A 27649-nucleotide genomic window follows, 5' to 3' on the forward strand; every position below is an offset into this window, starting at 1 on the left:
ACGCCTCGCTGTAGCGCCCTGGCTGCGACGGGCCCCAGGCGCTGGGTCCAGGGTGGGGACACGCAGGTCCCCTGTTCCGGCACCCCGTGCCACGGAGGAACCCCCTCCCCAAGCTCACAGAGCTGCTCCGACCCCTCCCGGCCTCTGCTCCGCCATTAACACTCTTCCCTTCTCGCCTTCCCCGTTTGCTTCACTGGTTTTCACACCAAGTTCAATATTTTTCTTCCCGCTCCCCCCTCCCACGTCCCCTCTGCCTCCTGCGCTGCCCCCAGCCCTCTCCCCCCCCACCCCTGGGGCTCAGCTCCTCCGAGTCACTGCAGCTTCAAATCAAAAGGGATCAAAAGCAGCAAAGAAGTCCCTGGGCCCCCGTGCCAGGGCGCGGAGGAAGAGGGTCATGGAAGGACGACAAGAGGTGACTCTGGGAATGTGGTTTCTCTCTAGGACCAATAGTTCCTGGAGGGGAAAAGAAATTTACTCCTTTCTCCAAATAAATACGCCTTGCTGCGGCAGTGGGCGTCGGAAGGAGGGGATACTCCTCGGCGCACACTCCCAAGCTGTTTCCACACGACGCGCTGTTGTTCGGCAGCGTTGGCAGCTCGTCAGCCGCTTCTCCAGCTCCTCCCTGCCCGGGCGCTCGCGGCCCCCAGCAGGGACAGGGACTGTGGCCCCAGGGGCTCCTCCGTGGCCAGCGGCACCCCCCGCAGACCCCCAGCCCCTGGGGTCAGCCACAGGACCCCAGAGCCCCGGAGACTGGCATCATCCTGTCAGTAAAAAACTGACAATCAACAGTGTACCCACATCTCCTCCTTTCTTTTTTTTTTTTTTTTTTTTTCCACTGAGTGAAATTTCCACTGCAGAAGCGACTCTCCAGTGCTCAGCGCTGCAGGATGCTGGTCCCAGATCCTGGAAGAGCAACAGGAAACCGCTCGTGTCCAGTATCCGCTCAGAGATCCTGCGAGCATCTGCACAGTATGAAACCCCTCCCCAAAACCCAAACAGCGAGCTGTGCCTCCCACTTCAAACGCTGCAGAAAGCACGAGTGGTTTTCCCTCCTCCTCCTGGAGCAGACGAGCCTGCAGGCCGGAGCCCACGGCTCTCCCCGGGCGCCCCAACACGGAGCAGAGGCCGCTCGCCTGGCGATCTGGAGCCCGCCAAGCCCAGCCCCAACCAGGGACGCGACCCCGAACGCCGCAGTGCACAGGGCTCAGCCACCTCCTTCCACCGGATCAAGCCCTAAATAAAGAAATTCTTGTCTCCCAGAGCTCCAGCGCCCGCAGCCACCGCGCAGCACCGCTCGCCTCTGCGCCCATCAGCACGAGACGCAAGATTTCAGCGTCTCGTCCCTGAGGGAACGGCCCGATGCCGCGGTGCCGAGGGCCCTCGAGCAGAGCCCGGGCTCACAGCTCGCCACGGGTGGCCCGGCTGCTCCGGAGCACTCTCCCCCCGCGGGATTCCGCGTCGCCTCAACGGCCCGTTTGGTTTCTCCTCCGTGGGGAGAGCCGGGGAGCTGCTCGCGCTCCCGTTCCTCCCGAGCTCTGACCCCGACCCAAAGCACAGCCGCTGCCCCTCTCGTACTCCCCTTCCTCGGGGCAGTGGCTCTGCCGCCGGGTGAGGAGGGGCCCAGGGAGCCCCCAGCGTTCAGCCAAGAGCTCCCCGTGCATGGACAGAAATGGGACTGGGCACAGAGCTCGGGCCCTGGAGGGTGTTGGGTCAGTGCCGGCAGCATCCAAGGGCAATCAGAGCTCTGGAGCTGTCTCCACGACACATTGAAGCAATCAAGCCACTGTACGTGGTCTTCAGAATTTCAATCTCCTATAAAATCACCTCCAAGAACAGTCAAAACCTTGTCCAAACTACTAACAAATGTGAAATACCCGGCCCCAGCCCCGCTATGAGGGCCGAGCTCAAGCAACACTTCCCACATGCTTCGAGCCCGACGGAGTTCAGGTTCTTTCAACTACTTCCAAGTCCCTCTTGATGCTTTCCCAGCCCCGACCCCTCCTGATGCCTCCTGCCCTGGAGAGAACAAGGCAACCTGTTTGAAACTCCATCACCACGGACGTGCCGGTGCCGGGTGCCAAATCCCCCTGCCCCTTACTCCCATTCAAAGGTAAAAATGTTCCTCAACCGCTGCAGGCACAGGGAAAGACAACAAGCACAGGACTCTCTAAAAATTCCTTTCACTGGGATCCAATAAAAACCTTGGCAGTTGCTGGCCTTCCTGCCGGAAACCCGATATCCCAGAAATAAACACACTTTCCACTTTGAAGGGCTGCAGCGGGCTCTGCCCCGGGGCCGAGCGGCTCCCGGCCACCCCCGGGTTCTCACCTGCCCGCAGCATCCCGGCCGCAGCGGGAGCCCGAGGCAGAGCAGGGAACTGACCCAAATCTCTCGATTTTCTCCAGCAAGCCGAGCACCCTGCGCCTGCCCGCGGGGTGCCGGGTGCTGGGACCAGGCCTGGCTACGGCAGCGGGTGCCAGGCGTCGGGGAGCAGGCGCGTTGGTGTCCCCCCCAGCCCTCCCGCCGCCTCCTGGCACATCTGCTGCCTGCAGCGCACCCCCAGCTCGCGCTGCGATCTGGCAGGGAGGCCAAGCTTGGCTCCAGGCACCGCAACACAAAGGATAGTATGGGATAAAAAATAAATGAAGCCTGGCTTTGTACGGGAAGGCGAGCGAAGGACACCGGGACTCTCACCTAAGGGGTAACCGGAGCCTGCGGAGCTCAGCAGCTTCAGTTTCTCTAACAGGAGAGGCTGCTGCTTCTTTCCCGAGGATGAGGATGGCCTCGGGCAGCCAGCCCATCTCCCCAGGAGCCTGGAAAGGAGAAGCAGCAGCACATCACTCCGCCCAGCACAACCGGCAGTTTTATTCCTTTTAGAGGCAGCCAAATCTGCCCACAGATGCTCCCCAAGCCCCCGGGAAGGTTTTTCTCCGCAGCACATGGGAAACGCTGCTCCGCACGCCGGCGTGGCTCGGAGGGGGGGTCAGCCTGGCCAGCCCCCATCCAAGGGGCAGTGTGGCAACAAGGGTCACCTCAGGGGACAACCGGGAAAGCCGGTGCCTCTGCCCCGGGAGGTGATGGAGCCTGTGCCATTGGTCAGCAGCAAGGGCTGCGGGTCACGAGGGAGGAGGAGCCCCTCCGGCCACACAACCAGCCTCCGTCTGCCGGGCACATTCCTCCAAGGCAAATATTGACAGTGACATTGCCCCGAGGCGCGGGGAGCGACAGCACTGCTGCTCCAATAAACCGGCTGAGAGCTTTTAATAGATGTAAATAAAGCTGGGGTGGCGGGGGGCCGAGGTGCCTGCGCGGGGAGCGGTTCATTAAGAGGCCAGGGAGCCTTTCATCTCCCACTCCTTGGCTCCACTCCAGTGACCAGCAGTTCCCATCTGCCGGGTGACCTCTGCGGAAGGAGTGGGTGGTCTGCGCCCGCTCCCCCCTGGGCAGGTGTCTGGCGTCACCGACACTGTGGCTCCGCACCCTCCCGCCTCGAGGAGGAACAGAAGGTGCCGGTGGGCGCTGTGGGCTCGGCCACGGGAGGAGCACGGCAAAGCTCTGCGGCACGACGCGGTCAAGAAGGGAAAAAGCCTGTTGGAAGCAGGATGGGCGCGAGAAACAACTGCAGAGGAAGGAGCAGAAGCTGACGCTGGTCTCCTCGCCAGCGCCTTGGCACAGCACCCAAGCTGCCCCCCGCAGGCCACTGCGCGGCCTGGCCGGAGGGCAGAGGGGTCCCACAGCAGAGAGCGCCCCCAGAACCATCGAGACACACACGGTCCCACGCAGGAGGCCCCTGCCAAAGCTGAGGGAGTCCCAAACGTTTTAGCAGACGCTACGGAGGCAGATCAGAAATCCAGAGGCCGGCGCACTCTCCTGAGCCAGGCCGCTCCTAAACCACCGCTGTGCCGAGCCAGAGCTCCCGGGCACGGAAACCAGGACAAGCCTTGCCCAGCCCCGCAGCCTCACCTCCCCGTTTACACCACTGACTACTCCGTTAAGCTTGGCTAGCGCCCAGTTTCAACTCGGGAAATAAGCACAAAATGACTGAAAGAGGAAAAGCAAAAGGGGACGTGAGCCACGACGCAAAGACAATTCTCAGCGTGAGCCCGTCCCGCCGTTCCGTGCGCGGGCAGAGCGAGCTGTGGCAGCGCAGCTGGTTTGGGAGCCGCAGGCTGGTGGGAACGGGCCAGAGCAGTGAGGGGCGAGCAGAGCTGGGGGGCCCTGATCCCCCCCTCAGGCTCACAACCCCCGCGGCTGTGTCAGCGCAGTAGCGGTTCACCTTCGTTCCTCGCTTGCTGCGGAGAGCTCCGGCCACATTCGACACAGCAAACGCGCTGCAGGGACGCTGCAGTCCGTGCACGCTGGAGCCAAATCCTGACAGAGCGGGCGTCCTGCGTTCTGTAAAATAAACCAAAGGCTTTAAACGTGGTGAAATTTGCAGATCTGCGGTCAGTGCGTGGTGCTGAAATTCTGGGGGGAGATGTGGAAGAGGAAGGGCTTCGCTTCGACCATCAGATGGGAAATGAGAGTTAATTTTTGAGACTCATTTTCGATCAGTACCTGTCAGGTGGCCGAGGAGGGGCTGTGCCTCCCCAGCGGGCCAGGGGAGCAGTGCCACCCAGAGGGCTTCTCCAGAAACACCTCTCGCCCGCCGACACTTCGCCCCACTCCGCTGAGGGGTTTTTCTCCCGACAAAACGAGCTCCCCTTCCCCGGCCAGCCCTGCCTCCGCCGTCCTTCCAACCACCCCCTCCCTCCACCCCCGGACACGCAAATCTCACTCAACAGCAGCTCCGGGTTAGGGGAACAGCTTCAGCAACAACTCAGGGCACTGACAACGCTGGAACATAAAAATAACGTCTTTAATAGCTTTATAGTTGGCACAGATGGTATTAAAATTCACCACTTTTTATTAATAGACTATGAAACACCACATGGTGCAGTGCTGAGGGCAGCTCAGACTGCACGTTGCTTCTAAACCATGTAGCTATGACAGGTTGGTGTTAGAGTTGACTCTTTTCATTTACATTCAGCGTTTAGAGTCAGAGAGTAAAACCAACAGCGAGATTTAACCACACGCACACAGAGAAAAGCCTGGGAAGGATGTTCCTGCTGGCAACCGACGTCTCCTCCTCTTCGCAGCACACAAAAGCCCCAAAATGTGGTTGAACACAGGTTACAAGAGACTTGCTGTAGCTACTGTTGGCCAAAACCAGCATGTGACAGCGCAGGAGCTTCTGCTCCCACCCCAATGAAACAGTTACTGCACTGAGAGTCCCGTTTCCCTCCTCCAGAAGCCAAGGCTAGACCAGCGCTTAAGATATTAAGACACAGCCTAGAAGCTCTGTTGGCGCTAGGATTTGTTTTGCAGGAACCTAGAACACGGTGGAACAATAATACTTTCTGAAGTACTTTTCCCACAGGGCCTCCAGCAAACCCCACCGCTGCCCCGTGCACATGCAAATATTCTCCTCGTACAGATGCAGACGGGGTGGTGGAGGCACCCGACGGTGAAGTGACTTGCCCTGGAAAGCAACAGCGAGCTGATGGCAGACCAAGGAGCTGGCAGAAAGGCCCCGTTCTGACCAAAAAAAGAACGTACAGCGTCAAGAACTACAACGCAGGATGAAAATAACTCCTAACAACACTTCACAAGAGGGGAGGGGGAAGGTTGAAAGCATCCCAGATCTCAGCAGACACAGAACCAATGGGAAAAGTTCACAGTGTCAGCCTGAAAAGAACAAACATAAGCTCCAGCCGAAAAGACACTCCCACGCCTGCGATCTGTGTCCAAAACATTCCGCCAGGATCTCATGCTGGCAGCTGTGTTCCTCCTCCATCCTTGTGTGCTTGTTGTCTGTTCAAAGGGATACGGCCTCTCCACTGTCCCAGTCTGCCTCTATCACGGTTTCTATTCCCTCAGTAGTGACCGTGCACAGAACTTTCATTCGGGGAAACATTTATACGTCGCTGGCAAGATTTATAACTTGTTTAATGAAAATTTTAGTCCTCAGTGAAAACGTAATCACCGACACTGCTGCAGATACATCTTGCTCATTAGCAGCTCCATCCTGGCAAGTATTTGGTTTGTTCCACCTAGTTATCCAAAAGTCACTGTTCGTAATGACCCCGGAGGAGCCGAGATACCACAGTCACTTCCAACCATAAATTTTCTTATCATTTGTTGGTTATAAAAATTTCCCGTTTCTATGGGTACTCTATAATCACAATAAATTATGAGGCATTTCTGGCCTCTGTTCTGTTATGAGGAATTCCCTCTCCATCATGATCGGTGCCGACACGGAGGGAGGTAAGAATGCATAGTGAGGTCTCCCATCATCTGTCCTCTCTCGAGGCCACTTTTCTTCTCCCCCATCTAATGACCCTGCACTGTCAAGGTCTCCGTTTTGCCTTTCGTTTCAGCAGGGGCCTTGCCACCACCTGCTTTGTTGGAATAATCCCGCTCTCCAAAAATAGTGCTTCCAATCCTGACGTTTGTGGATCCAACCTCTATCTACGAAGAGACAGAAAGGAGGAGTTCAGGGCAGGGCTGCCCCCTGCACCCGCCATCACAGCCCGCTCGCCGTGTCCCAGGATGGGTCCCCACCCACTCGCCATCCGCGCTACAGCCGGGGTCTGTTCTGAACCCAGGACTCCGCCCCGGGGCCAGGAGAGCTGTTTCTCATGGAACAGCACTGTCAGGATCTCCCGCCAAGGCGAGGCCTAAGAGGCCCAGATGGGCGATGCCTGGGCTGGGCTTTGGGGCGCCTACTGCTCGTCTCCCGAGAGAAGGGGTGGCAGGAGGAAACCAGACTTACTGCATGCTGGAAGTCCGTGGACATGCCCATGCTCAGCTCCACCTTCTCAACGGGGAGACTGAGCTTTTCACACACTTCCTGCCGCAAAGACAGCAGCATCTAGAAGGGAGGAGGAAAGAAGAGAGGATCAGACGCTTGACAGCCACGCCAGCTCAGTTTCAGGTTTCACAGATCTCCATTTCTGCCTTTCTTTGAAGTCTCCTTCACACAGAACGTGAAGCTCCCACACTTCCCACTAAAGCTGGCTCCGCAGCACCGTAGCAGTGCCTGGAGATTTCCCGTTACAGGCTACGTTACTGACAACACAGGCACTTACAAGTCTACACATCTCCTGAAGACATCCAATTATCACACCAGCGTGACAGACGAGGAAGGCAGACCCAGTTCCTCTGGCTGATGCAGCCCTGAGCACTCAGTGTGCAAAGGACGGCTGCAAACCTCGTCTGAACGCAGAACGGAGGAGCCGGGACAGCAGTCGCTGCCCCTGCCAACACCCTGGCTACAGCTTCAGAGAAACAAATGCAAACGGGCACCAGGCCTCTGCAGAAAAGAGCCCAACAGCTGCATTAACACCGGTGCTTCAGAGCTCTGTACTGCTCTGAACAGGTGTTTCTGCTGAGAACATCCAGTCACGCTGACAGCTGGCCTGCACGCTGGTCTGGCCGCGACAGGCGACAGACTGTAACGGGAGGCCAGCCAACAGCTGACATTTTTTCCTAGAAAGTCTTACCTGGAAGTCAGGATTTGGCCCCTTACTGAGGTCGTGCCCAACGCTGCCGATCGTCATCAGCCCCACAAACTCCAGGCTTGGACACTTGTTGAGGACGTGCTCCACAGCCGCCGTGGTGTCTCTGGGAGGAAGGCCGTGCTTACCTGGCAAAAAGCAGGGAGATTTGTGCCAAGCTCTGCCAGAGACGTCCCCTCCCCGCAGCCAGGCAGAAGCTGACAGATGAACAAGTTTCACCTTAGCTCAGAGAAACGCTGTAAGAGCACAAACCAACCCATCCCGTTCAGGTTGTTTCTGTCAAGTCAGCAGGAAGAACCTGTACATCATCAGCAAAAAACACTTACTGTCTTCTCCACTTGTGTTAACTTGCACCATGACCTTCAGCTTCTGAGATGCCCCTTTTTTCTGCCATGAGCTGTTGACTCTGTCAGCCAGTTTCACAGAATCCACCGTTTCCAACATGAACAGGTTAGGGACAGCTGGGGAGAAAACACAGGCTGAGGGCAACTCTGCTGGTGCAGAAATTTTTGTACCTACAACTCAGCTCGCTCTGGTGAGTTAATGTACGTGAGGCTGTTATTATTTAAACACTGGAAGACTATTGTCCACAGGGTCACTGCACATAAAAATCAGTAGTTTACCGATCAACTTGTTGACGTTATTTTTCTGCAGATGGCCAATAAAATGCCACTTAATCTCCGGACAAGAGGACAGAATCTGAAAGCAGAGAGGAACAGTTAGGTTTGAATGGCAATTCCCTCTTCCCCCACACAGTATTTAAGTCTTAGTTTGCCCACAAACAGAATACCAGACACCCAATCTTCTTCTTTTGTTTACCCTGAGAGACAGGGCTCAGGCAGTGCTCATGGTGTGTACTGAGATTACTTCACAGTCTGGAGAGGAACAGGGCTGTGGCTGCAGAGCGTTACACAGTGAACGGGGAAGGCAAAGCTCTTTTGTAACTGAACAATCATAAAATTGTATGTTTTCTCTAAACTGAGTGCTACCATTTTTTTCAAGGAGGACTGCTGCGTCTCCTACAGCAGAAAGCACAAAAGGTAAAGCATTTGTTCAGACAAATACTTTATGACTAAGGTGCACGTATTCACAGAATCCTCTGGAGCCAGCAAGGCAAGGAGGGGGAACGGGGCAGAAGCAAAGACATAAGAATAACCCCACTGTTTATCTGAACAGACAAGGATCAAACAGCCTCCATCACCAAATCCCTAACAAAAACCAGGACTTTTGCTAAACAGCTCTCAGGACACAGCCATATAAGAAGAGAGACTATATAAGGAACTGCATACTCACTCTGGAATCTGATGCCTTTTCTAGCAACTCTTGAACCTAGGGGAATACAAGACAATCTCTCGTTAAAACCACGCCAGGCATGCCCGCACTGTAAGAACCGTCTCTCTGGAATGGATGTTCCTGGGACCAACGTGCGCTCATAAATCCCAGGCCAGGGGCCTGAGCCTGGCTCCCCATGCACAGAGCCACACGCGTCGGGCTGCCCGGTGCGTGGGGACCCACTCGCACACCCGTGGGGCCCAGCCAACTCACGTAGTTCTCCCCGAAGCTGCGCTGCCCATGGCTGTAGGCATCGATCACCATCTCTGCCGGCTTTGTCTTGCTGACGGCCACCAGTCGCGGCTGCACGGCCGGGAGCCCCTGCAGAAGGTGAGGGGGATGCTCGGGGGAGGCTCCAACCTGCCCCACGCTCTCCCCAGTGTCCTGCAGCACCCAGCCAGGCCCCCCAGCCCCAACTCAAGTCACCCCACAGCCTAGGGCTGCCATGGGAGGGGGTGAGGTGGCCTCCATGGCGATGAGGCGCCCGTCCCTACCTAGCCCTGACTCTAGTGGAGGGGGAGGCCTATCTCTAAGGTCCATGACGAGGTCCTGCCTCCCTTGCTGGGGGGAACAGACACCTGCCTCTATGCTGGGCCCATCTCTGTGGTGATGGGGGCTGTCTCCATGGTGACGAGGGACGTGCCCTCACGATGCGGGGCCCGTCTCTATGGTGATGGAGGACCCGCCGCCATGGCGAGCGGGCCTACCCCGGTGGGGTAAGGGCTCCCCCCCACCGTCGACGCGACTCCGGCCCCCTCCGCGCCCCGCCGGGCGGCCCCGCCGCCCCTCACCTGCGGCCTCCGCGCCGCCGCCTGCTGCACCTGCTCGGTGACGGCCCGCAGCGCCGGGCCCAGCCCGTCCGCGGCGGCCATGCCCGCTCTCCACATCCCCGGCCGGCCCCGCCGCTTCCGCCACACACGCACACACGCGCAAGCCCCGCCCCGCCTCTCCCCCTCCCGCGGCCAATGGGATCGCTCCGCCGAGCACCGCTGGCCAATGGGGGCGGCGGGGCGGGGCCCGGGGGCGGTGGCTCCGCCATCTTGGGAAGGTCGGCGGGCGCCATGGCGGGCAGCGCTGAGGGCAGCGCCAAGGCCCGGGGCGGCCCCCGCTCCCCGCGCCATGGGGGACCGGCCGCCAGCCTCCACGGGCTCCTGAGGGGAAAGGCTGGGCCGCAGGGCCTGGCGGGGGCTGCCTGCAGCGCGGGCACTCCCCTTCCCTCCCTCCCCGCATGCCTGTCGTGGGTTTTGGCCAAAATTAGTGACAAATCCAGGGTCCCGGCTACAAGAAAGCGGCGTCAGCACCGTGTAACTCTGCCTCAACCCCGCTGGAACTGCGGGAGCTGCAGCTCTTGAGAGATCTGGGCAAGAGGTGTCTTTTAGCTAGGGGGAAGGCGTCTGCAGAAACCCTTGGCCCTCGTGATCGGAAAGAAAATCTGGCAGCCAAGAGCCTTGTTTGTTCAGTGGGCAAATGCTGCCCATCACGACAACACCCGCGTCCTCCAAGAAAAAACACCCCAAAACCAAGAAAGCCCACACAACCCACCCCCAAAAAATGACATTCTTCCCACCTGCGTGAAGAACAGTCTTCCCCAGGGTGCAAATTCGAATTATTTGAGAAAAAAAACTTAATAAACCCAGGGCAGGTGACACCATTTGGAGCTGCAAGGGCCAGGCGGGCGCTGGGGAGCGCTTGGAGCGCAGCCGGAGACACCAGGGGCGCGGGAGGCCCCGGCGCTGCGGACAATGCCAGCCTTTATCGCGGCAAGTCGGACGGAAAGAATGGGAAACTGCCAGCTGGAACCCATTAGCTAAAATATTTGTCTTAATGGGCAGAACTTACTCTCCCTCCCCATATTCTGAGCAGTGACAGTATTTACACAGCTGTTTAAAAATACCCAGAAGGTTCCTGCCTTTTGTCTGGTAAAACATGACAATGATTTTCTGCAAACTTTACCAAATCCTAGATATTTGCCACTGAAGTCTTGTTACCGTATTTTTCACCAATCCAATTAGCAAAGCGAGGCTGAAAGACGCTTGCGGCGTTCCTCGACCCACCGGAAAGGGAGAACCAGCCCCGCGCAGCGGCACAGGCGTGGGCGCCAGCACGGCCCCAGCGCCACGGCAGCCTTGGGGCTACCCCTGGCAAACCTTCCCCTGCAAATATATCTACACTTTGTGTTAAAGGTTATCCATAAAAAAAACCCGAGTGATACTAAAATTGAAGGCCATTTTATTGTCATAGCAAATACCAAAATAAAAAGGCTTTTAATTCAATACGTAGTAAGATCAAAGACTGCACTGGTAAAGCATCACCATGCTCCCGCCAGCAACTCTCAGGTATCAGCAGTACCACAAACCTGTGTTTTCTTTGTTATACAGAGTGCTTTGAAAATTCAGACCTTCATTTCCATAATCCGAAATCTTGAAATGAGGACAAAATGTCTGATAGATGCAATAAAGGTTTATATGTAGTGACATATCTACTCTGGAAAATTAAGGAAATTATACAAATGGTGAAGAAACCTGAATGAAAAACGCAACAGTGGATTTCGGCTTGTGAAGACTATATGAATTAACTTTGTTTTTGCTTTTTTTACTGTTATAACAATATAACTAAATTACAAGAATACCTTAGCAGTAATGTTTTCAATTAAAAAAAAATCATTAAGACCTATTTATTCCAAACTATTGTCTTACTGTGGAGTCATATAAAATATGTTTTTGTAATACCACTTCGGCTTATTTGGGTCTTTTCATTAGTGAAAAATACTCGTGTAAAAAGGAGGTTTTAGTTACCAATGGAAATCTCTAACATGAATGTGGAACAATCCCAAATGAGATCACCCTCCAAGGATTAGGTACTATTACCTCATTGCTTTCTGTATTCCCTGTCCATCACCTTCCTGCAGGGAGCTATTTATAAAAGGCTGTGCTGTCTAACGGAGTACATCGCTCTGGAGATGGAACTTCCCTTAGCTCGCATTTCCCAACAAATTCAAAGACGACACATAGGAGATGGGACTTTTCTCCAGCAGAAACTGATGCTTATCTCTTATTTCGTGTTTTCAAACATCAATAGTCCCTTTCCTAACAGGGAAAACTGAAGTAAAATACTGGAACCAGCAGCTGAAATTAATCAGATTCCTCTCTTAGTGTGATCGCCTTATTAAAAAGGCTAATGCATATTTAAAACACTGAAGAACGAAACCAAGTGTAGTAGGTAGCAAGTGTTTGGGGCACAAGATTGTAAATGCAATAGGCTGGTCTCTGACAACTAAGTTAGCACTTAAACTTGCATCATCTCTATTAGTATGTTGGCTGCAAATTATAACAGCAATTAATAAACAGGCTTTCCTGCCAAGTGGCAGATGGATTAGGGAGAGAAAAAAAAAATGTTCTCTCTAGGCCTCAACTTTTGTCTTTAACACTCCCTCAAGTTTTGCATGTGTGTAAAATAAAACCCTATTACCTCTTTGCATCTGGTACGTGAAGAATTAATCAGTTTTCTGAAGTGAAAGGTACATTATACAGCATTGTTCTGAGCAAAAAAGGAAAATTTATCTTTGGACAGTTCAGAGACAAGAGGTTCTTTTCTTTGCCCTGGGACTTTTCATTACGATGTTTTGTGTCCTTTGCTACTGGTAAATCTGCCTTTCACGAGGTCTATTCAGAAAAAACCAACCCAAACCAACAGTAACTTGGTTCCATTCATTTCAGTTTACCTGAATGTCCTATTTCTAATAAGACACTGTAAACACTAAAATACAGTCAGTCTTGCAGAGGCAGATAACGTACTGTAATGACCGTGGGATGAGTCATTCAAGCAGTTACTTGCCAGCAAGGAGTTTGCAAAAAGCAAAGTCAGGGTCCCTGAGACAAAAATTCTTTTCTCCCTAGTTTTTCTAACTATGACAGCTGTGACAAGTACCATGCCTGCAGTCTGGTTTCACTGAAAATCAAGTCCAATTATCCACTGGCAGGACGCTGCCGCCATCAGCATGCCTACACCCCCCAACTAGCAGCTAAACTGCTGGGAAAAGCCTCAAAATACAGACTACTCTCCTTTGCCCTCCTCAAATATGACAAATGGAAAACAAACTAGTGTTAAGATCAGAAAATGAAGAGTTTGGGACACTACCTGCACGACACACGGTCTAAGGCTTAGATCCCCCCACAGTAAGTAGGTGACCCGCAGGATTTCAGCTGAACTGTAACTCACTGCGCACGTGGTCTCAGCTGCCCTACCAAGGCAAAACACATCGGCTCAGACCTTGGTGAAAGGTGGTTTTGTGCATTTGCTACACCCTGCACTCAGGACAGACTCGGAGCACAGACAGAGGCTGTTAGATCGTCCCAGCGCCCCACACAACTGGCACTAACCTGCCACTCGGGCAAGGTCTGGGCCTTCAAGCAGACACGCGTAGTGTACAAAAGTCTAGCACCTTTTTTTAAAAGGGGATTGAAATAAAGTATGCGAAATTTCCAACGAGAAAAACAAAACAACAAGTTGTAGCAGCAATTTCCCTTCCTCCAAAACCTCAAAGGTTCTTTACTGCCAACTGCTACGAACCACCTCAACCCAAAAGGAAGTACCCATCTCGGCTGGCTGCAGGACAGCAGCCTGCCTGGCCTCTCCAGAGGAATTTGGTCTACATGTCCAAGAGCAGGGAGAGGTGCGTCTAGAGGACATACCTGGAGCTGGCTGCTTAGAAGTTACCAGAAAAAACACCCCATGAATACCAAAGTCTTTGCGTCTAATTGTCATACAAAAGATTGAAAGGATTAAGTCTGATTCATCTTTTTTCAGTACAGGAAAGGGGGAAAAGAAAAAGGAACTTCCCAGTTCATGGTTTTTTGATATAAAACGAATAGAAATCTTTCTTTTCAGTTGACATTATGAAGTAGTTTTGTGTCCTCACTGGTTCCTGCCCCATCCTCTTCTTGGATCCCTTCTGCCAGCCCCTCTGCAAATTTGGTCTGGCTCCCCGCGTAGTCCATGAACATGTTGGGAATATCTTTGCCAAAGTATATCTTGCTGTTTGCTGCGATAGCCTTGTATTTCATCAGCTGCAAGTACTCAGGAGTTAACTTCAGCTGCACAAAAAGAAAACGGATCACCAACAGCTCGGATTCAGTCAAAAGCAAGTTTCTGTCATGAGCATGCGAGGCATCTACTCTTCTACAACACTAGCAGCATGCTCATCCTCTCTTCCGCTGAAGAGACGGAGTGCCCAGACGAAGGCTCTCTTTCAGTATGTCTAAGTGAAGCTCTAAATCCCAGTGACTAAATGGCAAAATGAGAACGTGATGGAGGCAGCTGGGGAAATGTTCAATCCAAATGTACCGGAGATGGAGATGCTCGAAAGCACATAACTCACTGAGAGCCCTTGCAATGCGAGCTACTGGAGAGAAAAATACAACTGGCTTTTTTCCAGAGAGTAGATTGACGAGGCTGTTTCAGAGAGCAGAGCTCATTCGTTCAGGATAATGACATTATAACAGAGAGGATAGAATAACTGGGACAAAACCTGTGCACAAACATCCCAGACCTCTGTCCATTCTCACTGACCCTTACAGAACTGAAAGTCTTCCTGCTGGGATGTCCTGGGAACTTGCTGTGGGCAGTAAGAACCCTGGCAGTTCAGCCTCTCTGTTTCCAGGGGTTTTGGGGGGGGTTTTGCTTTTGCAGTACCAAGGCTTTGCCAGGCTACTTAGTTTGGTGTATAAGATCAGCTCCATTTGTTCTTCACCTGAACACTGTTTACTCGAAGGCTGCCTGTCACTCGAGAGATCTCCCTGCTTTGATGGCTCACCACCTTGCAGACCGAAATGAATCGACATTTCTGATTACAACAGCGTGAAAGGGCAACGCTGAAACTGATATTCTATCTACAGAGGGAGCCACGGCCCCATTAGCAAATAGCAGAGCTGTCTCCAGAGATGACCAGATATTTTATGTATCCTGACCTAACATTTATCTGTCCAGAGAAGAAAATGAATTTGCAAATAAGGATCTAATTGTTTCAGTCTTGAGGAAAACTTCTGAGATGGCGGCTTTGTTTTGCTTGTTGACTTACACAATAAGACACAACAAGGAAACAATAAACACAGACTGTTTTTTTGCTGAGTGTTTCTATACAGACTAATGTGAGGAGCCTTGCTTCACGGCACAGCCTAAGGGAATGACCATACCTTGTTAGCCTCGGCTACTTTCATAGCAGTGTAGCATTCAGCATCGGCTCGTGCCTTCTCTCTCGCAAGAAATGCAGCATCTGGAAGAAGACACATGCTCTCATATTCACATTTTTATTTTCAGCCATGTTAGCACCATTTGCAGCTGGAAACTTTTTAAAGTGGCCAGTACCACATCTGAACTGTACAGGACACAACAAGGGGAAAAGGGAACAAAACGGGAAACCCAGAAATGGGATCTCAATTTACATCTAAAACGCTGCAGGATGATAGCACTGAATAAGTAAATTGGATCTGCAACTGAAGACCTCAAAGCATTTTATAAACATAAGGTTTTTATTACTCCCCCTGTCACGCGGACTGGGAACACTCTTTCTTCTCTAGCCAGCCACTAACTCTCGTGCTGAAAATGCAGCAACTGTTCCACTGCAGAAGTGGTATTTACCCACAACATTTGCACAGGACTCAGGAACAGCACAGCAGACTGCTCTACAGATGAAGCCTGTGACTGTGAACGCACTTCCCCAGATGGGATTTTGTCTGGGATATTGAAGTTAAGGCTCTGGCACGTAGAGGCAGGCGATTTTAACCTCTCCAGGCTCTGCCCCTCGGCCAGATGTTGGAGAGCTGTTTCTCTGCAGTATCAACAGTTGCGTAAAGGGTCTGATCCTGCAGGACACTGAAACTCCCCGACTCCGAGCAGAGACATTTAAGGAAAGAAACACTCTCCCTTTCTGTATTGCAGTTTTTTCCCTTTTTTTATCTATCCAGGGATAGAGATATTACAGGTTCATTGGTTAAAGCAAAATACTACATTTTCAAAAGATGACACTCCCCTTCCCCTTCTCTCAATCTTTACCAGTTGGAAGCTACACAACAGACCCCTGCTGTTGCAGAGTGTGTAACAGCCAGACTTTGTTTTCTAAATATTTCAAGCTACACAAAAAACTAAAGCTAAATCTGTGTACGTCTTCTTCTGAGACAGGTGCTAGAAGAATCCTAAGCAAGAAAAGGATAGAAAGCTTCCACAACCCTGCCCTGCTGCAGATAATCAAGAGATTATCTTGCAGCCACAAGAGATGTGGCTGCCCCCACAACACTGCACACTAATATTTTAGGATGCTTCCACTTCTCTGCGAGTCTGCAGCCATTATCCAAAACCTGGCATGACTTCTAGGAAGACACCAGCCTGCCATTCCCTTCCGCCGTACTTGTGACAACTACACTTCCTGCACTTACTTTATATGAAGAATCTCTCACAGAATCACCTACAAATCTGGAGTCAAGCTTCACTAACTTCGTCGTTGCCCAAATATCCTGAATGCTTTCTACTATCCCGACTGATCTGCCCCCCTGAAAACTCCACTGCAAGACAGGCCGTGAAAATGTTGGGGGAATCGGAGTATTCAGACATGTTTATTCAGAACTGCAATGCGTTACAAGAGGTACCACACACATGGGCTAAAATGCAAGACTTCAGACCTGTAACTTCACCCCTGTGGACATCAGCCTGGATTGAAGAACACAGTCAATACACACCCTTCAAGAACTACTTGACTCCATGCCGAACTGCTTCAGGCACTTTAGATAAAATTCACCCCAGAACGTTTACTTATTGGAAAGCTCACCGCTCACCTTCAATCTCGGAAATCCGCTTCTCCGTTTCCTTTTCCATCACTTTCTGTCCGTAAGTTATTTCAGCAACTTGTGCAATTTTTTCTGCCTCTGAAATGAAAAAAGAACACATCCATGCTGTCGTCACACAGTCTTCCTAATGCCAGAAGCAGCTTCACCCATGAAAGTCCTCCCCACCCGCTTCTGGCAGAAATAAATTGTGGGAAGAATTTTCAGTCCTCAGAAGGCATCAGTCTACGTTCGTGGGCAAAGCTGGAACCCACCTGAAAAACTCTTTGAGTTTCTCTGGAAGAGTTTCAGATCAGCAGCAAACAGACGCAGCAGAGAGATCCCCAAAAGCGAATCAGGTGCACCCCTCCCTGGTGTCTGGGCTCTTTTTGCTGCCTACCCCACCACACCCCCCGCAGTCAAGCAGAGATATACAGACCGATGAGGGCTTTCTTCCTTTCTGTCTCTGCTTCCTTCTCCACCACCTTCTGCTTCTGCGCTGCAATCAGCAGCTTTGTCTTCTCACTCTCCCTAAGGAGCCAGAAGAAGACAGTTTCAAAACGTGAGCTCCCTGAGGTGCTGTGGCCTACCACATCTCCAGGATGAGCTGCTGGCTCAGTCCTCCATCGAGCACCGGGTTAGAGCAGGCAGCAATCGGGAGTGACTCCATGTACCTGCACACACACAGCTTTTTCCCTAAATCAAGGCATCTTTTTCTCCCCTCCACAGCAGGAAGAATCTTCCATCAAGACAGTGTGAAACACGCCTCTGCAGGCTGCCACAACACCTTCTACAAGAGGCAGGTCACAGACCATACACGTCTAAGTTTTTAGGGCTACTATTAATGAGGAAATTATTTAAACAAAGAAATGAAAGTCCTCTAAAAGCCTTGCCCTCACAGATCGTTATTCTTCTCCATTTGGAAGTACCCAGCTTTGAGATCTCCCTTCACTCAATCAAATGGCTCTGTGCATTTTACATGCCAAAGCCTTTTCTATCTTACCGTTTGGTACATACATGTTTTAGAAGTGTGTATATAAATAAAATGCTCCTGCTCCCAATCAAGGAAGAGAGATTAGAGACAAGAAGCCTCTCTCAACACATACCAAGTCTCCCTCAACACACATCCTGCTATATTTATGGCAACAGGTAACAGGCTGATTTGGGATTCTGCCTATCGTGACCACACCGCACACGACTCGCCACGATACCAGGAGGTCATACGAGATGCTAGGGAAGCAAAATGGACGAGAGGGATCTTATTCTGGCCTACACAGTGTTGGCAGAGTGCTCAGAGGACATAAGCATTTCTGAATGATCAAGTGCAAGGGAAGGCAGCTGGCTCAGGGCACTGAAAAGGGATCAGTATGTCAAGTGCTATTAAAGAAAGTTATTTCAAAGCTTTGCAAGTCTTCAGCCTGTTGAATCAACAGTTTCTCCATCCTAGTCAAACAACAGGATTAGTGGTGGAATCTATCCACCTGCCACTCACTCACGTGCTCTGGGAGGCCTCTTTGAAAGACGGCCAGTGTCAAGAGGAAGGAGCCCCTGGGTGAGTAATTTCTGTGCTCAAGTGTTCAAAATGGAGAAGTATCTTCCAACTCAGCTGTGCCCTGCCAGGCGCTTCCGGTGACAGACACGTGCTCATCTGGTGCAGCCTCACCAGAGCCTTTCTGCACGGCAGCACGGGGCCGCGAGCAGGCCTGGCAGAGGGCACTCCGATCACTGCACGCTGTGAAAACACATTAATCTGGATGACCGATTCCTTTTGGTAACACAAAGGTGCAAGTCTCAGGCACTTACATGAGCTCATAATTCCTCCGGATTGTTTCAGGGATGTTTGGCTTTGTAACTCGAACTGCCTGGAAAGAGAGACCGAAGAAAACATAGGCAAGCAGCCAACAATCAAAAGCCAAATGGCCCCCGAGGCTGCAAAGGGAGGGGGAGCTAACACGTAGGGCATGCTCTGCCACACAAAGCTTTCACATGCTGCAGAAGTCCTGACCAGAGCAAACACAGGACTGAATGATCTCTTGACATGACAGGAGATTAGAACCTGGGTAAACCAGTACCCAGAACAACACCAAGAAACCCAAGAATCAAAGCTATGAAAGGATGGAAAGGATACTGTTCTCATCCCTCAAGTTAAAGTCCATATTATAAAGCCCTTTTCTAAAAAAGTTTCACAGTTTCATATTTCCTTTTAGCCCTTACCCCTCCTTGTGATCTGTACCTTAGTTATCTCAAAGTGGAATCCTGATTACCTGTATAATTAATCCAGGGGCCATTGTAGTTAGGTCTTGCTGTAAGGCCAGTTTAAGGTTTTCATCAATCTGATCTGATTGGGGGGAAAAAAAAAAAGTAACTAAAAACCCCACAAGGCAGCTTGCTGTCAACACGTACAGAATTAGCTGGAATGGCTCAGATTTCTTATTCCTGGAAAATAAATACAAATCTAAGTTTGATGTAGAAGTGCTGGGCTGAGAAGAACCATCCCTGACCCCAAGGCAGGTTCCCATCTCTCTCAGCACATCAAGCCGTGTTGACCAGCACCAAACACTTGGGACAGACTATAGGAACAAGGCAGGCATAAAATCAAACTCCTTCCCATTTCCCATAACCTGCAGTCTGGAATCTTTCCGAGCCAGAAGCAGCATCTTTACAGTAAAGAATCTGTGTTCTAACCCGCTTCCCCACTGACATCCTCCCAACTAGGTCTTGAAGTAAGATGGTCCAGCTAAACTGTGACTGATTAGGAACAGCATCTGTGCCAGCAGCAAAGAAAATGGAAAGGCAGAAACGTGAAATGGCTGCATTAGTTATTTTAATAGGCTGCAAAAAACTCATTGGTAATGTCTGTTTGGCTCTGTGGGTAACGGTTAACTCCAGCGTAGCTAAGAAATTTCAAAAGGAAATAGAAACCAAAGCCCTGCTTCAATGAGAAGCTCTAAGGATAGCAGTGTTTCCAGCTGGGGCCGGCTGAGAAGCGCACAGGGAAAATAAAAATGTAACGGCCTTGAAAGTGATCACATCGCACTCCTTGATTATTTGCTTTGGTCCCAGTTTAGCGATCTGGAACTCACGCTCCTAACGAAGTTCAGCCAGGAGTCCAGGAAACAGCTGTTATCAGTTTCCTGCACCTGCTCGCAGATGTGGGGGCAGAGAATGACCTAAGTCTGCTCGAAACGGGCTGTGCCCCATCGCGGAACCCCCGAGCCAGAAAACATTCAGCTCAAACAAAGAGTTACACGGGAGTTTATACAAGTTCCTTCTGTGCAAATCAGTGGCTTTGAGTCCATTTCAAGCAGTTGTCGTCAGCAGCTGCCGACATCTGGAGTCTCCATCGGCAAAGAACCAGTACACCCGCCAGCACTCCCATAAAGGAACCGGAGGGGAACTGGGCCCCAGTTCTGCAGCTTGTGCAGAGGCACGGCAGAACACGGAAAGCCAGGCTTCTCGGAAAGCCCATCTGAACAGAGAACAGGAGTTTGCAAACACCCCGTGTTCTTTCAGGCACAAATTCTGCCCATCTGGGGTCCTAAACCATTCACAGCAACACTTTCCCCCCACTCAGCACTGCTGTAGCGCTGAAACGCTGCAAGGGATTTCTTGTCAGTGCAAAGCCATAAATAAAACACTCGGCACTGGCAGCAATTGGTCTATTTCTACCAAGAAACCACAACTTTTCTTCAGACTCTCTTGCAATGTGTTCTTCCAGCGCCTGTGCTGCCCCATTTCCCAGCAGCCGGAGGCGAGGGGGGGGTCAGCAGGCCCTTGCCAAGCAGCCCCGTTTCCCAGCGCTCGCTCGCGGTGCCAGGGCGCGTGAGGCAGCTGATCAAACCCACGGGCCAGGGAGCGCTCGCTCGTACTTTTTGTAACAGCAAAGAGCAGAAGACTGCCTCTTCCATCTGGACTAGCAAATGCTGCGACTGATTCAACAAGTCACATTTGCTAAACACACAAATAACGCTGCAGAATTACTGCTCCACTCCCTAAAGCCCTCTGCTACTGCTGGCAGGTTTGGATTTTTTTTTTCGTTACAACATACTGAAGCACTCAGCACCAAAAGATAACACGGAGTAAATAACTGTAGCTGGCTAACGACCCCGATTCCAAGCAGAACAGACACTGGATTAATAAGTAAAAAGCCCATCAGTTGGGGTATTGAGTTCTGCACCAACAGACCATGCAAATAACCAACAGAAACATCGCTCCAGGAGCCATCAATCCAACAGCGGAAGGTCAGAGGGGGGCTCACCGAACAGCTCGATGTAGACCTCCTGCAGCGTGTGGACACTGCAGAACTGGTTCAGCTCATGGTGAATCTTGTTGAAGATGAGAGCTTTGTCATAGTCGGCGGTGTAGTTCTTCACTATGTCGTATACTACAAAAGAAAAAAACAGCTGGGATGGAGGGATTGGGCCGAGCACCTGTGCAGCAAAAATTTGTGGCCCAGCCCCAGCAGGCAGCATCGCAGTGCCACTCTGAAATGAGGAACCCACCCACAGGAGAATTCTGCACCACAACTACTTCGTTCAGGGAAGTTTTATTTAGTGTTAATATTTCATAACACCCTACCCGGTATTCTGTCACGTGCTCTGTGAACAGAAGGACATCTAACCAGTGCCAGCCCTCTCCACACAATCTGCAGATGCGCGTGGGCTGCGTCCGAGCTGCAGGAGACAGAGACCGTGCGGCCTACGCACCGCGAGCGACGGGCGTCCTGCGGCTGGCAGGAACCAGAGGTCTCCAAGCAGGCAGCAACGAGCCAGGCAGTTACACCACACTTGTAACCAACAGGACGTTAAAACTCAACGAGTTTGGAAAAAAAGGCTGCACAGGTTGTTCTCCTCGGGCTCCAGAGGCAGCCTTCTGCTCAGACACGTGTCTCCCCTACCTCTCGCACACATCGTTATTCAAATCAGTTCTTCAGCAAAGCGTAAACCCCAGCGGGGCCATAATAATACAAATAACACAAGTGACGGATGATGTTCAGGTATTAGAGAAGCAACTAGCAGCACAGAACAAGTACGTGCATGAAATAACAAGCACACAAAGTGTCCGGGAGAGCTGGTTTGAAGTTTACGCCCAGGAAGTACAGGGCTTTACAAGGTACACGGGGTAGGCCCAGCTCCAAATCAAAGCGCAGCCACGCTCAACCTCTTCATCTCATCACACACCAGCAGGAGCACGAACAACTCCGGGCGGCTGGAGCTGCAGGGGCACAGGGGAAGAGCTCACCTGCACTCTGGATGAGGAAATTCACCACCTCGATTCTGTCGAAATAAATCATCACTCCTCCACTGCAAAAGGAAGAAAAAGGAGGAAAGAAAATGAAGTTTGCTGGAGGCCAAGCGCTCTGCCTGCGCAGGAGCGGAGGACACTCCCCTCTAGCGGGCTGAGCGGCCGGGCTCGGCTGCGGCTCACCAGCAAACCCCCAACGCCCCACGCCTCGCACCGGGCTCCTGGTTTCAATTACACGCGTCTCCAGAAACTGGAGCATGAAAATGTGGGCCCAGGCTCAGAAAACTCAGTGCAGACCCTAAGAATGGCTGCACATAAACCATCCCAGCAGGGCTTGTCAGCCGGGGGCGACGCGTTACAGACTTTCAGCGATTTCATCTGGGGTGGCGGTGGGAGGCGCGGTCCGTGGAAACAAATCTACACGTTTTAAAGCTGGAGCAATCAGTGGGGAAAAAAGGGACAGGATCCAAAGGTTTCCAGCAAAAATGAAGGACTGCAGGAGGTATCAGCTGAACATCTCACCTGGTACCACAAGGAACATTTTTCACCTCATCTGTCTGCAACGTGGTCTGAAGAGAGATTTAAGAAAAGAGGCTTAAGAGACAGGATTTTCCCTGCACAAATCCTACTTGCTTCTAAGCATATGAAGCAGCCGCAGGTTTCTTCCCACATCCCCCCCTTGCACCCCTCGGGGAAACCACTAAAAGCAAGACCCGAACCTGCCCGCTCGGTCCCTCGTGCAAAGCTCAGCGGGACGGTCCCGAGAGCCGCTTCTACCCCGGTACCCGGCACAAGCACACGCCGCCACGACCCCTCCCCGCCAACCCGTCACCCCAGCCCAGCCCCGGCGTTCACCACAACGGCTCCCAAAGCACCACCCCGCGCCTCCGCCGAGCCCGGGGCGGCGGGACACCCGCGGAGCCCGACCCACCCCCGTTCCCGGCGGGCGGGCAGCGGCCCAGCAGCACCTGCACTGACTTGTAGGACGTGATGAAGGGCAGCATGAGGTGGAAGCCGGGCCCGCTGGTGGAGGTCAGCAACGCCCCGCCGCTGCGGAAGGAAGGAAGGAAGGAAAGAGAGGGCCGTGAGAGGCGGCCTGCTTCGGGCCTGGCCGGGCGGCGGGGCCGGGGGGGAGGCCGCGGGACCCGCCTCACCGGTAATAGACGCCGATGTGCCCCTCCTCGATCTTGTGGATGGCCGAGAGGAAGGCGGCGGCGAGGAAGCTGAGGGAGAGCGCCGCGATGGCGCCCAGCTGGGCCATGCCCGGCGCTCGGCGGCGGCGACAGCGGCGGCTCTCCCGGGCAGCGCGGCCCGTTCAGCCGCCCCGGCCAGGCGCCGCCGTGACGTCATCACAGCGCGACCGCCCCTTCCGCCGCAGCGGCGCCCCGCCAGGGGGCGCTGGAGACACGGGAGCCGTGGGACCGCGGGTTCGAGACCAGCCCGCGCCGGCGCCCCTCGCTCCGCAAGGCTGGGGGGGCTGCGCACCCCCGCAACCCCGCTCCAAGGAGGGGGGAGGCGGGAAAGCGGCGTGTCGGGGTGCCCCGCCCGGCCCCGGAGGCACCCACAGAAGGTTGACCCCTGCGCTGACCTCTGGCTCGCGCGTGGGAGCCATCACCGGCCTCCCCGGCCCGGGGGGCCCCACACGGCCCCGCTGCCCCCCCGCTCCCCCACCCTGGAGCCCCCGGTCCCCCGCTGGAGCTCGTTTGGGCAGACAGAGGGGCAACAGCGGGAAAAGTGACAGGCCGGGCGAAAACATATTAAATCTTCCACCTCTGTAATTGTTGAAGGGGACTTAAAAAACATGGGAGAGACGTATAAAATGTCAATAAAGGAGAATAATTTGATCTTTACACTTGATAGATCTCTGAGGGTTATATATAACAAACCTGTCAGGAGGATTCAGTGCCGTTTAGAAATAAGGAATGAAATATCCGCGATATTTGTCAATCCAAATTTTACAGCTCTTAAATAAGCGCAAAAGGGCGCCAGAGATGAAATACACCCTGTATTAGGTTTTTTTTAAAACGCTTGCCCAGATTTAAGGCCTTGATAAAATGTATTAAATCTTTAAAGGTTTTAATGAATCTAGTATGTGTTTCATAAATCAAGCACCTCTGCTCAGCCCCCTCTCAGTTTAATAAGGGTAAACTAGGAAATTGCTCTGAGCTGAAGCAAAATACATTCATATAATATTGAAAAGTAATAGATTTTTAAATGTGGGGTGTTCTGGCTTGCAGGCGAGGTTTTGCTTCATAACAGCGGCGCTATATCATTACCCTGAATGGGAAACCAGCTGCGGCCACGTGTTTAACAGCATCAAGATGTGAACTAGCACAAAGGTAAATATTATTTGTAATAATCCTGAAAAAAAAAAAAAAAAAAAAGCCAAAAAAATCATTACTTCTTGACCCGGGGCCAGGAACATTTGGTGGTGTCTGTGCCGTGGCTCTCTGGTTTTTAACAGCACGGGGTTTTTTTTATATGAACAAATGGTTTATTACACCCGCTTCTCTCCGGCACTTGAAAACTTTTTCATCCCTACCCCGTTCCTCCCCGCCCCGCTGCAGTGGAGCCTGTGTAAAAATATCTCGCAGGTTTTACTGCGAAGTTAATTGAGACAAGTTTGAAGGTCTCTGAGCGCTCTCGTTAGCGCCGCGGTCCCGGCCTGCCCGCTGCCTCTCCCTGGCCCCGCTGGGGACGGACCCGGGGATGGCAGGGGGGCAGCCCCCCTGGGATGTGCCTGGGCTTGGCCACTGCTGGAGAGCAGGGAGGGTCCCCCCACCCGGGGCACCGAACCCCCCGGGGCTGCTCCGCTGTGTAAAAGTCTGTCCAACCTCATTAGCTGTCACAAGTAACAATGCCGGGCTGGCAATAAAGGCAATTTCGAGCCTGTTGGCCATTAATCACCGCCTGACAGTTGTGAATAGGGGTGGAAAAACTCTGTCCCCACGGTTCCTGCTTGGCGTTTAAGGTTACCTCTGTGCGCAGCTGGAGCGGTGGGGTGGAAAGCTCTTGCTCACCAGTCCCGTCCCCATCCCTGTTCCCTTCTCCATCCCATCCCCATCCCACCCCCATTCCAATCCCATCCCATCCCCATTCCAATCCCATCCCATCTGCATCCCCATCCCCATCCCATCCCCATTCCAATCCCATCCCGTCCCATCCCCAATCCCATCTCATCCCCATCCCATCCCATCCCATCCCATCCCATCCCATCCCATGCCCATTCCCATCCCATCCCATCCCATCCCATCCCATCCCATCCCATCCCCATCCCCGTCCCCAATCCCTGTCCCCATCCATTGCTGCTCCCAGCACCCTCCGGCACAGCCCAGCTCACCTCCTCACGCTCGGCCGCTCTGGCACCCCTGGAATAAGCTGCTCTAAAAGACAAACCCAGTGCTTTGGTAACGGTGGTGTCTAATAACTATTTGATACGATGTTTGTAAAGTGCCTCGAGGATGAAATGTGCCCTGTGAGCACTCGGTGCAACTCACGGCGGCTCCGCCGGGGCTTTTACCTGGTAGTCGGGAGCCGTTCTGGGGTCAAGGGGCCCCTCACCTGGGTGCTGGCTGGTGTGGTGACCTGTTTATTGGCCTGGGGAGCCCCGAGGTCATCTGGGAGAACCCCAAAATTGCCAGTGACTGTTGCAGCTCTTACCAGAGTATGGCAGCAGCAGGGAACAAATTTGCACAGGGTTGAAAGTGCATAAAAAGTCAATTTTTTGTTTGGCTGGGGAGAAGAGAGAAAGCTGCTCCCTCGCCAAAACCTAAAGGAGCAGCTGAGCCTGGCAAGGGAAATCCTTGGCAAGAGCTGGGGCTGCCGGGGCTGTGGAGGGGCTGGGGGGCTGCAGGGCGCTCGGCCGGGCCCTTGCCCGCTCTGACACGGCTTTGAAAGGGAAAGAAGGTGGGGAGAGGGACTGTGCGGGGGGAAATACTTAACAAATTAAGTCTATCGAACGTTATTTGCAGATTATGGTGCAGAATTGTGTTAAAGTATGTCCGGGCTCGTTACATGTCAGTGCTAACAATACAGCACTTGGCAATCAAGGCAGTTCTGCGGCGTTGGCCATTAATCATCCTCTGACAGTCCTGAGCTGGAACGGAGGAAACCGCTCACATGTGCTCGCTGCACCTCTTTACCCTCGCTGCAATCGGGGCAGGAGAAGTTTCCTTTGACTCGCTGCCCACCCCAGCCCCGCCGGCGGGCGATAAGCGGAGGGTCCTGATTTCACGTCCCAGGCATTTCGAGGGGCACTTGGGGCAGGCAGAGAACAGCGCCGGCATTTCTGCCGTTGCCACGACATCTCACGGTGCCAGCAAGCTCTCAGGGGAACAACCCCTCTGGGAAGAGGCTCTTGAGAAAGGGTTAAAACGTGGCATTTCGGCAGCGTTTTCCTCTTCATCCTCCATCCTCATGCTCCACAGGCTCTCGCTCACCCCCAACCTCGGGGCCGGGGGGTTTGTTCTTGGTGGGGACGGTCCCGGTGGGAGCCAACGCCGCCGTCCTGGCACAGCGGAGGGGAACTCACCATGAGGCTTCGCTCCACGCTCCACGTCGTCCCGCAGACGCCAGTGCCGTGGCCAGGCGCCAGCGTGCCAGGTCATCCTCCCAGTAAATAAAGGAGCAATGTTTCCAGCCCCCCGACGCTGTTTTCTAAAGGGAAATGATTAATGGTGCTTGGAAACCACAATTCATCCCGGGAAAGAAAGTAGATTTACCCGAAACATGCGTGAGAATTAGCACTCAGATCAGCTCTTAGGGCAGAGGAGGGGAAGCTAATGGCAAACAGAGCCCGTCTGTGCACGGGGGGAGAAAATACCCTGTGAAAAACATGGGCTGGAGAAGCTGAGATGGAGTGGCTGCCAGAGCTGGTGCCCCCCCGGGCTGGAAACCTCCTCCCCTTTCTTCTTCTGCCCTGCAGCCAAGATGGTCACAGCGGAGGAGAAGGGAAATCTCCTCTCGTGAGCCTCCTGACACGGCACGGGGGAGGATGAATTCTGCTGGCGGGACCCAAACTGGTCATTCCCAAATGTCCCGGAGGCACCCGGGACCAGGGAGAAGCAGGAGGGGTTTTGCACAAAACCCCAGAGAGTTCCTGACTGCAAGTGCCAAATGCTTTAGAAAAAGCCCATTTTCGAGCTGGGGGGAACAGTCTCACCCTGTTCCTGCCGATGGGAACCACTGGGATGGTGGGGACGGCGCTGGGGTGCGCCACGGCAGATCCGAGTGTCGAGCCACCGTGGTGATGCTCCGGTCGTCCCCGCAGCAGCCATCGAGGTGCTTCATCCCTGGGGTGCAGAAAACCTCAGATTGGGGCAAACCCCAGTTTTCCTCTGTGAGGGCGGGAGGGAAGCGGCCACGAGAGCCCTGGCCCGGAGCACGGAGCCGCATCGTCCCCCCATCGGCAGGTCCGGCTGAGCCACAGGAACAAGACAGGGGCTGGCGGGTTAGGAAATGCATGAAAAAGGGTTTCAAGCACAAATCCTGACCTGGATCCAAGCTGCTGTGCTCTCCCCTGCTCGGGGCTGTGCAAATGCCGCGAGAGCACCGAGGGAGGGGAAAGGGCTCCCTTGAAAGGAAGCAGGGACCAGTGGCACGGATTTATCACCCAATCCCAGAGATAAAAACAAGATCTCTGCCTTGATCTCTGCTCTGGAGCGAGGCAGTGGCCGGCCCCGCGCAGGTCCTGTCCCGTGA

At 53.2% G+C, this 27649-nt stretch overlaps 2 protein-coding genes across 6 annotated transcripts; both read right to left on the reverse strand.

The window, feature by feature from the left end:
• Positions 1–4839: 4839 nt before the first annotated feature.
• PLPBP (pyridoxal phosphate binding protein) lies at positions 4840–9820 on the reverse strand. The gene is made up of 8 exons (XM_074852232.1): positions 9683–9820; positions 9105–9212; positions 8853–8888; positions 8183–8258; positions 7886–8020; positions 7545–7687; positions 6815–6913; positions 4840–6510 (listed from the first exon to the last, which is right to left on the reverse strand). The coding sequence occupies exons 1-8, from the start codon at positions 9776–9778 to the stop codon at positions 6373–6375; spliced, it is 831 nt and encodes a 276-aa protein (XP_074708333.1). The 5' UTR covers positions 9779–9820; the 3' UTR covers positions 4840–6372.
• Positions 9821–11100: 1280 nt separating this feature from the next.
• Positions 11101–23282, reverse strand: ERLIN2 (ER lipid raft associated 2). 5 transcript variants are annotated; one of them, XM_074852233.1, is made up of 11 exons: positions 23104–23282; positions 22918–22999; positions 22472–22518; positions 21947–22008; positions 20964–21089; positions 18970–19043; positions 18509–18567; positions 17145–17236; positions 16718–16807; positions 15083–15162; positions 11101–13984 (listed from the first exon to the last, which is right to left on the reverse strand). In XM_074852233.1, the coding sequence occupies exons 1-11, from the start codon at positions 23208–23210 to the stop codon at positions 13775–13777; spliced, it is 1029 nt and encodes a 342-aa protein (XP_074708334.1). In that variant the 5' UTR covers positions 23211–23282; the 3' UTR covers positions 11101–13774. The 5 variants fall into 5 exon arrangements, 3 of the variants coding, with proteins under 3 accessions (XP_074708334.1, XP_074708335.1, XP_074708336.1); XR_012626618.1 differs by lacking the exons at positions 11101–13984; positions 15083–15162; positions 16718–16807; positions 17145–17236 and adding exons at positions 17243–17379; positions 18202–18437; XR_012626619.1 differs by lacking the exons at positions 11101–13984; positions 15083–15162; positions 18970–19043.
• Positions 23283–27649: the final 4367 nt, after the last annotated feature.

The sequence above is a fragment of the Strix uralensis genome, chromosome 28 (genome assembly GCF_047716275.1).
Source record: "Strix uralensis isolate ZFMK-TIS-50842 chromosome 28, bStrUra1, whole genome shotgun sequence".
Lineage (NCBI taxonomy): Eukaryota > Metazoa > Chordata > Aves > Strigiformes > Strigidae > Strix > Strix uralensis.

Excerpts from the sequence above, each read along its gene's own strand:
- PLPBP (XM_074852232.1), bottom strand. The coding sequence starts at position 9,778 with ATGTGGAGAGCGGGCATGGCCGCCGCGGACGGGCTGGGCCCGGCGCTG. Across the intron at positions 9,213-9,682 it reads CGGCGGCGCGGAGGCCGCAG|GGGCTCCCGGCCGTGCAGCC; the intron begins GTGAGGGGCGGC and ends CACCTTCTGCAG. Across the intron at positions 6,914-7,544 it reads GGCCAAATCCTGACTTCCAG|ATGCTGCTGTCTTTGCGGCA; the intron begins GTAAGACTTTCT and ends CCTCCCTTCTAG.
- ERLIN2 (XM_074852233.1), bottom strand. The coding sequence starts at position 23,210 with ATGGCCCAGCTGGGCGCCATCGCGGCGCTCTCCCTCAGCTTCCTCGCC. Across the intron at positions 21,090-21,946 it reads TTTCCTCATCCAGAGTGCAG|TATACGACATAGTGAAGAAC; the intron begins GTGAGCTCTTCC and ends TTTCTTTTGTAG. Across the intron at positions 16,808-17,144 it reads AAGGAAGAAAGCCCTCATCG|AGGCAGAAAAAATTGCACAA; the intron begins GTCTGTATATCT and ends TTTTCATTTCAG.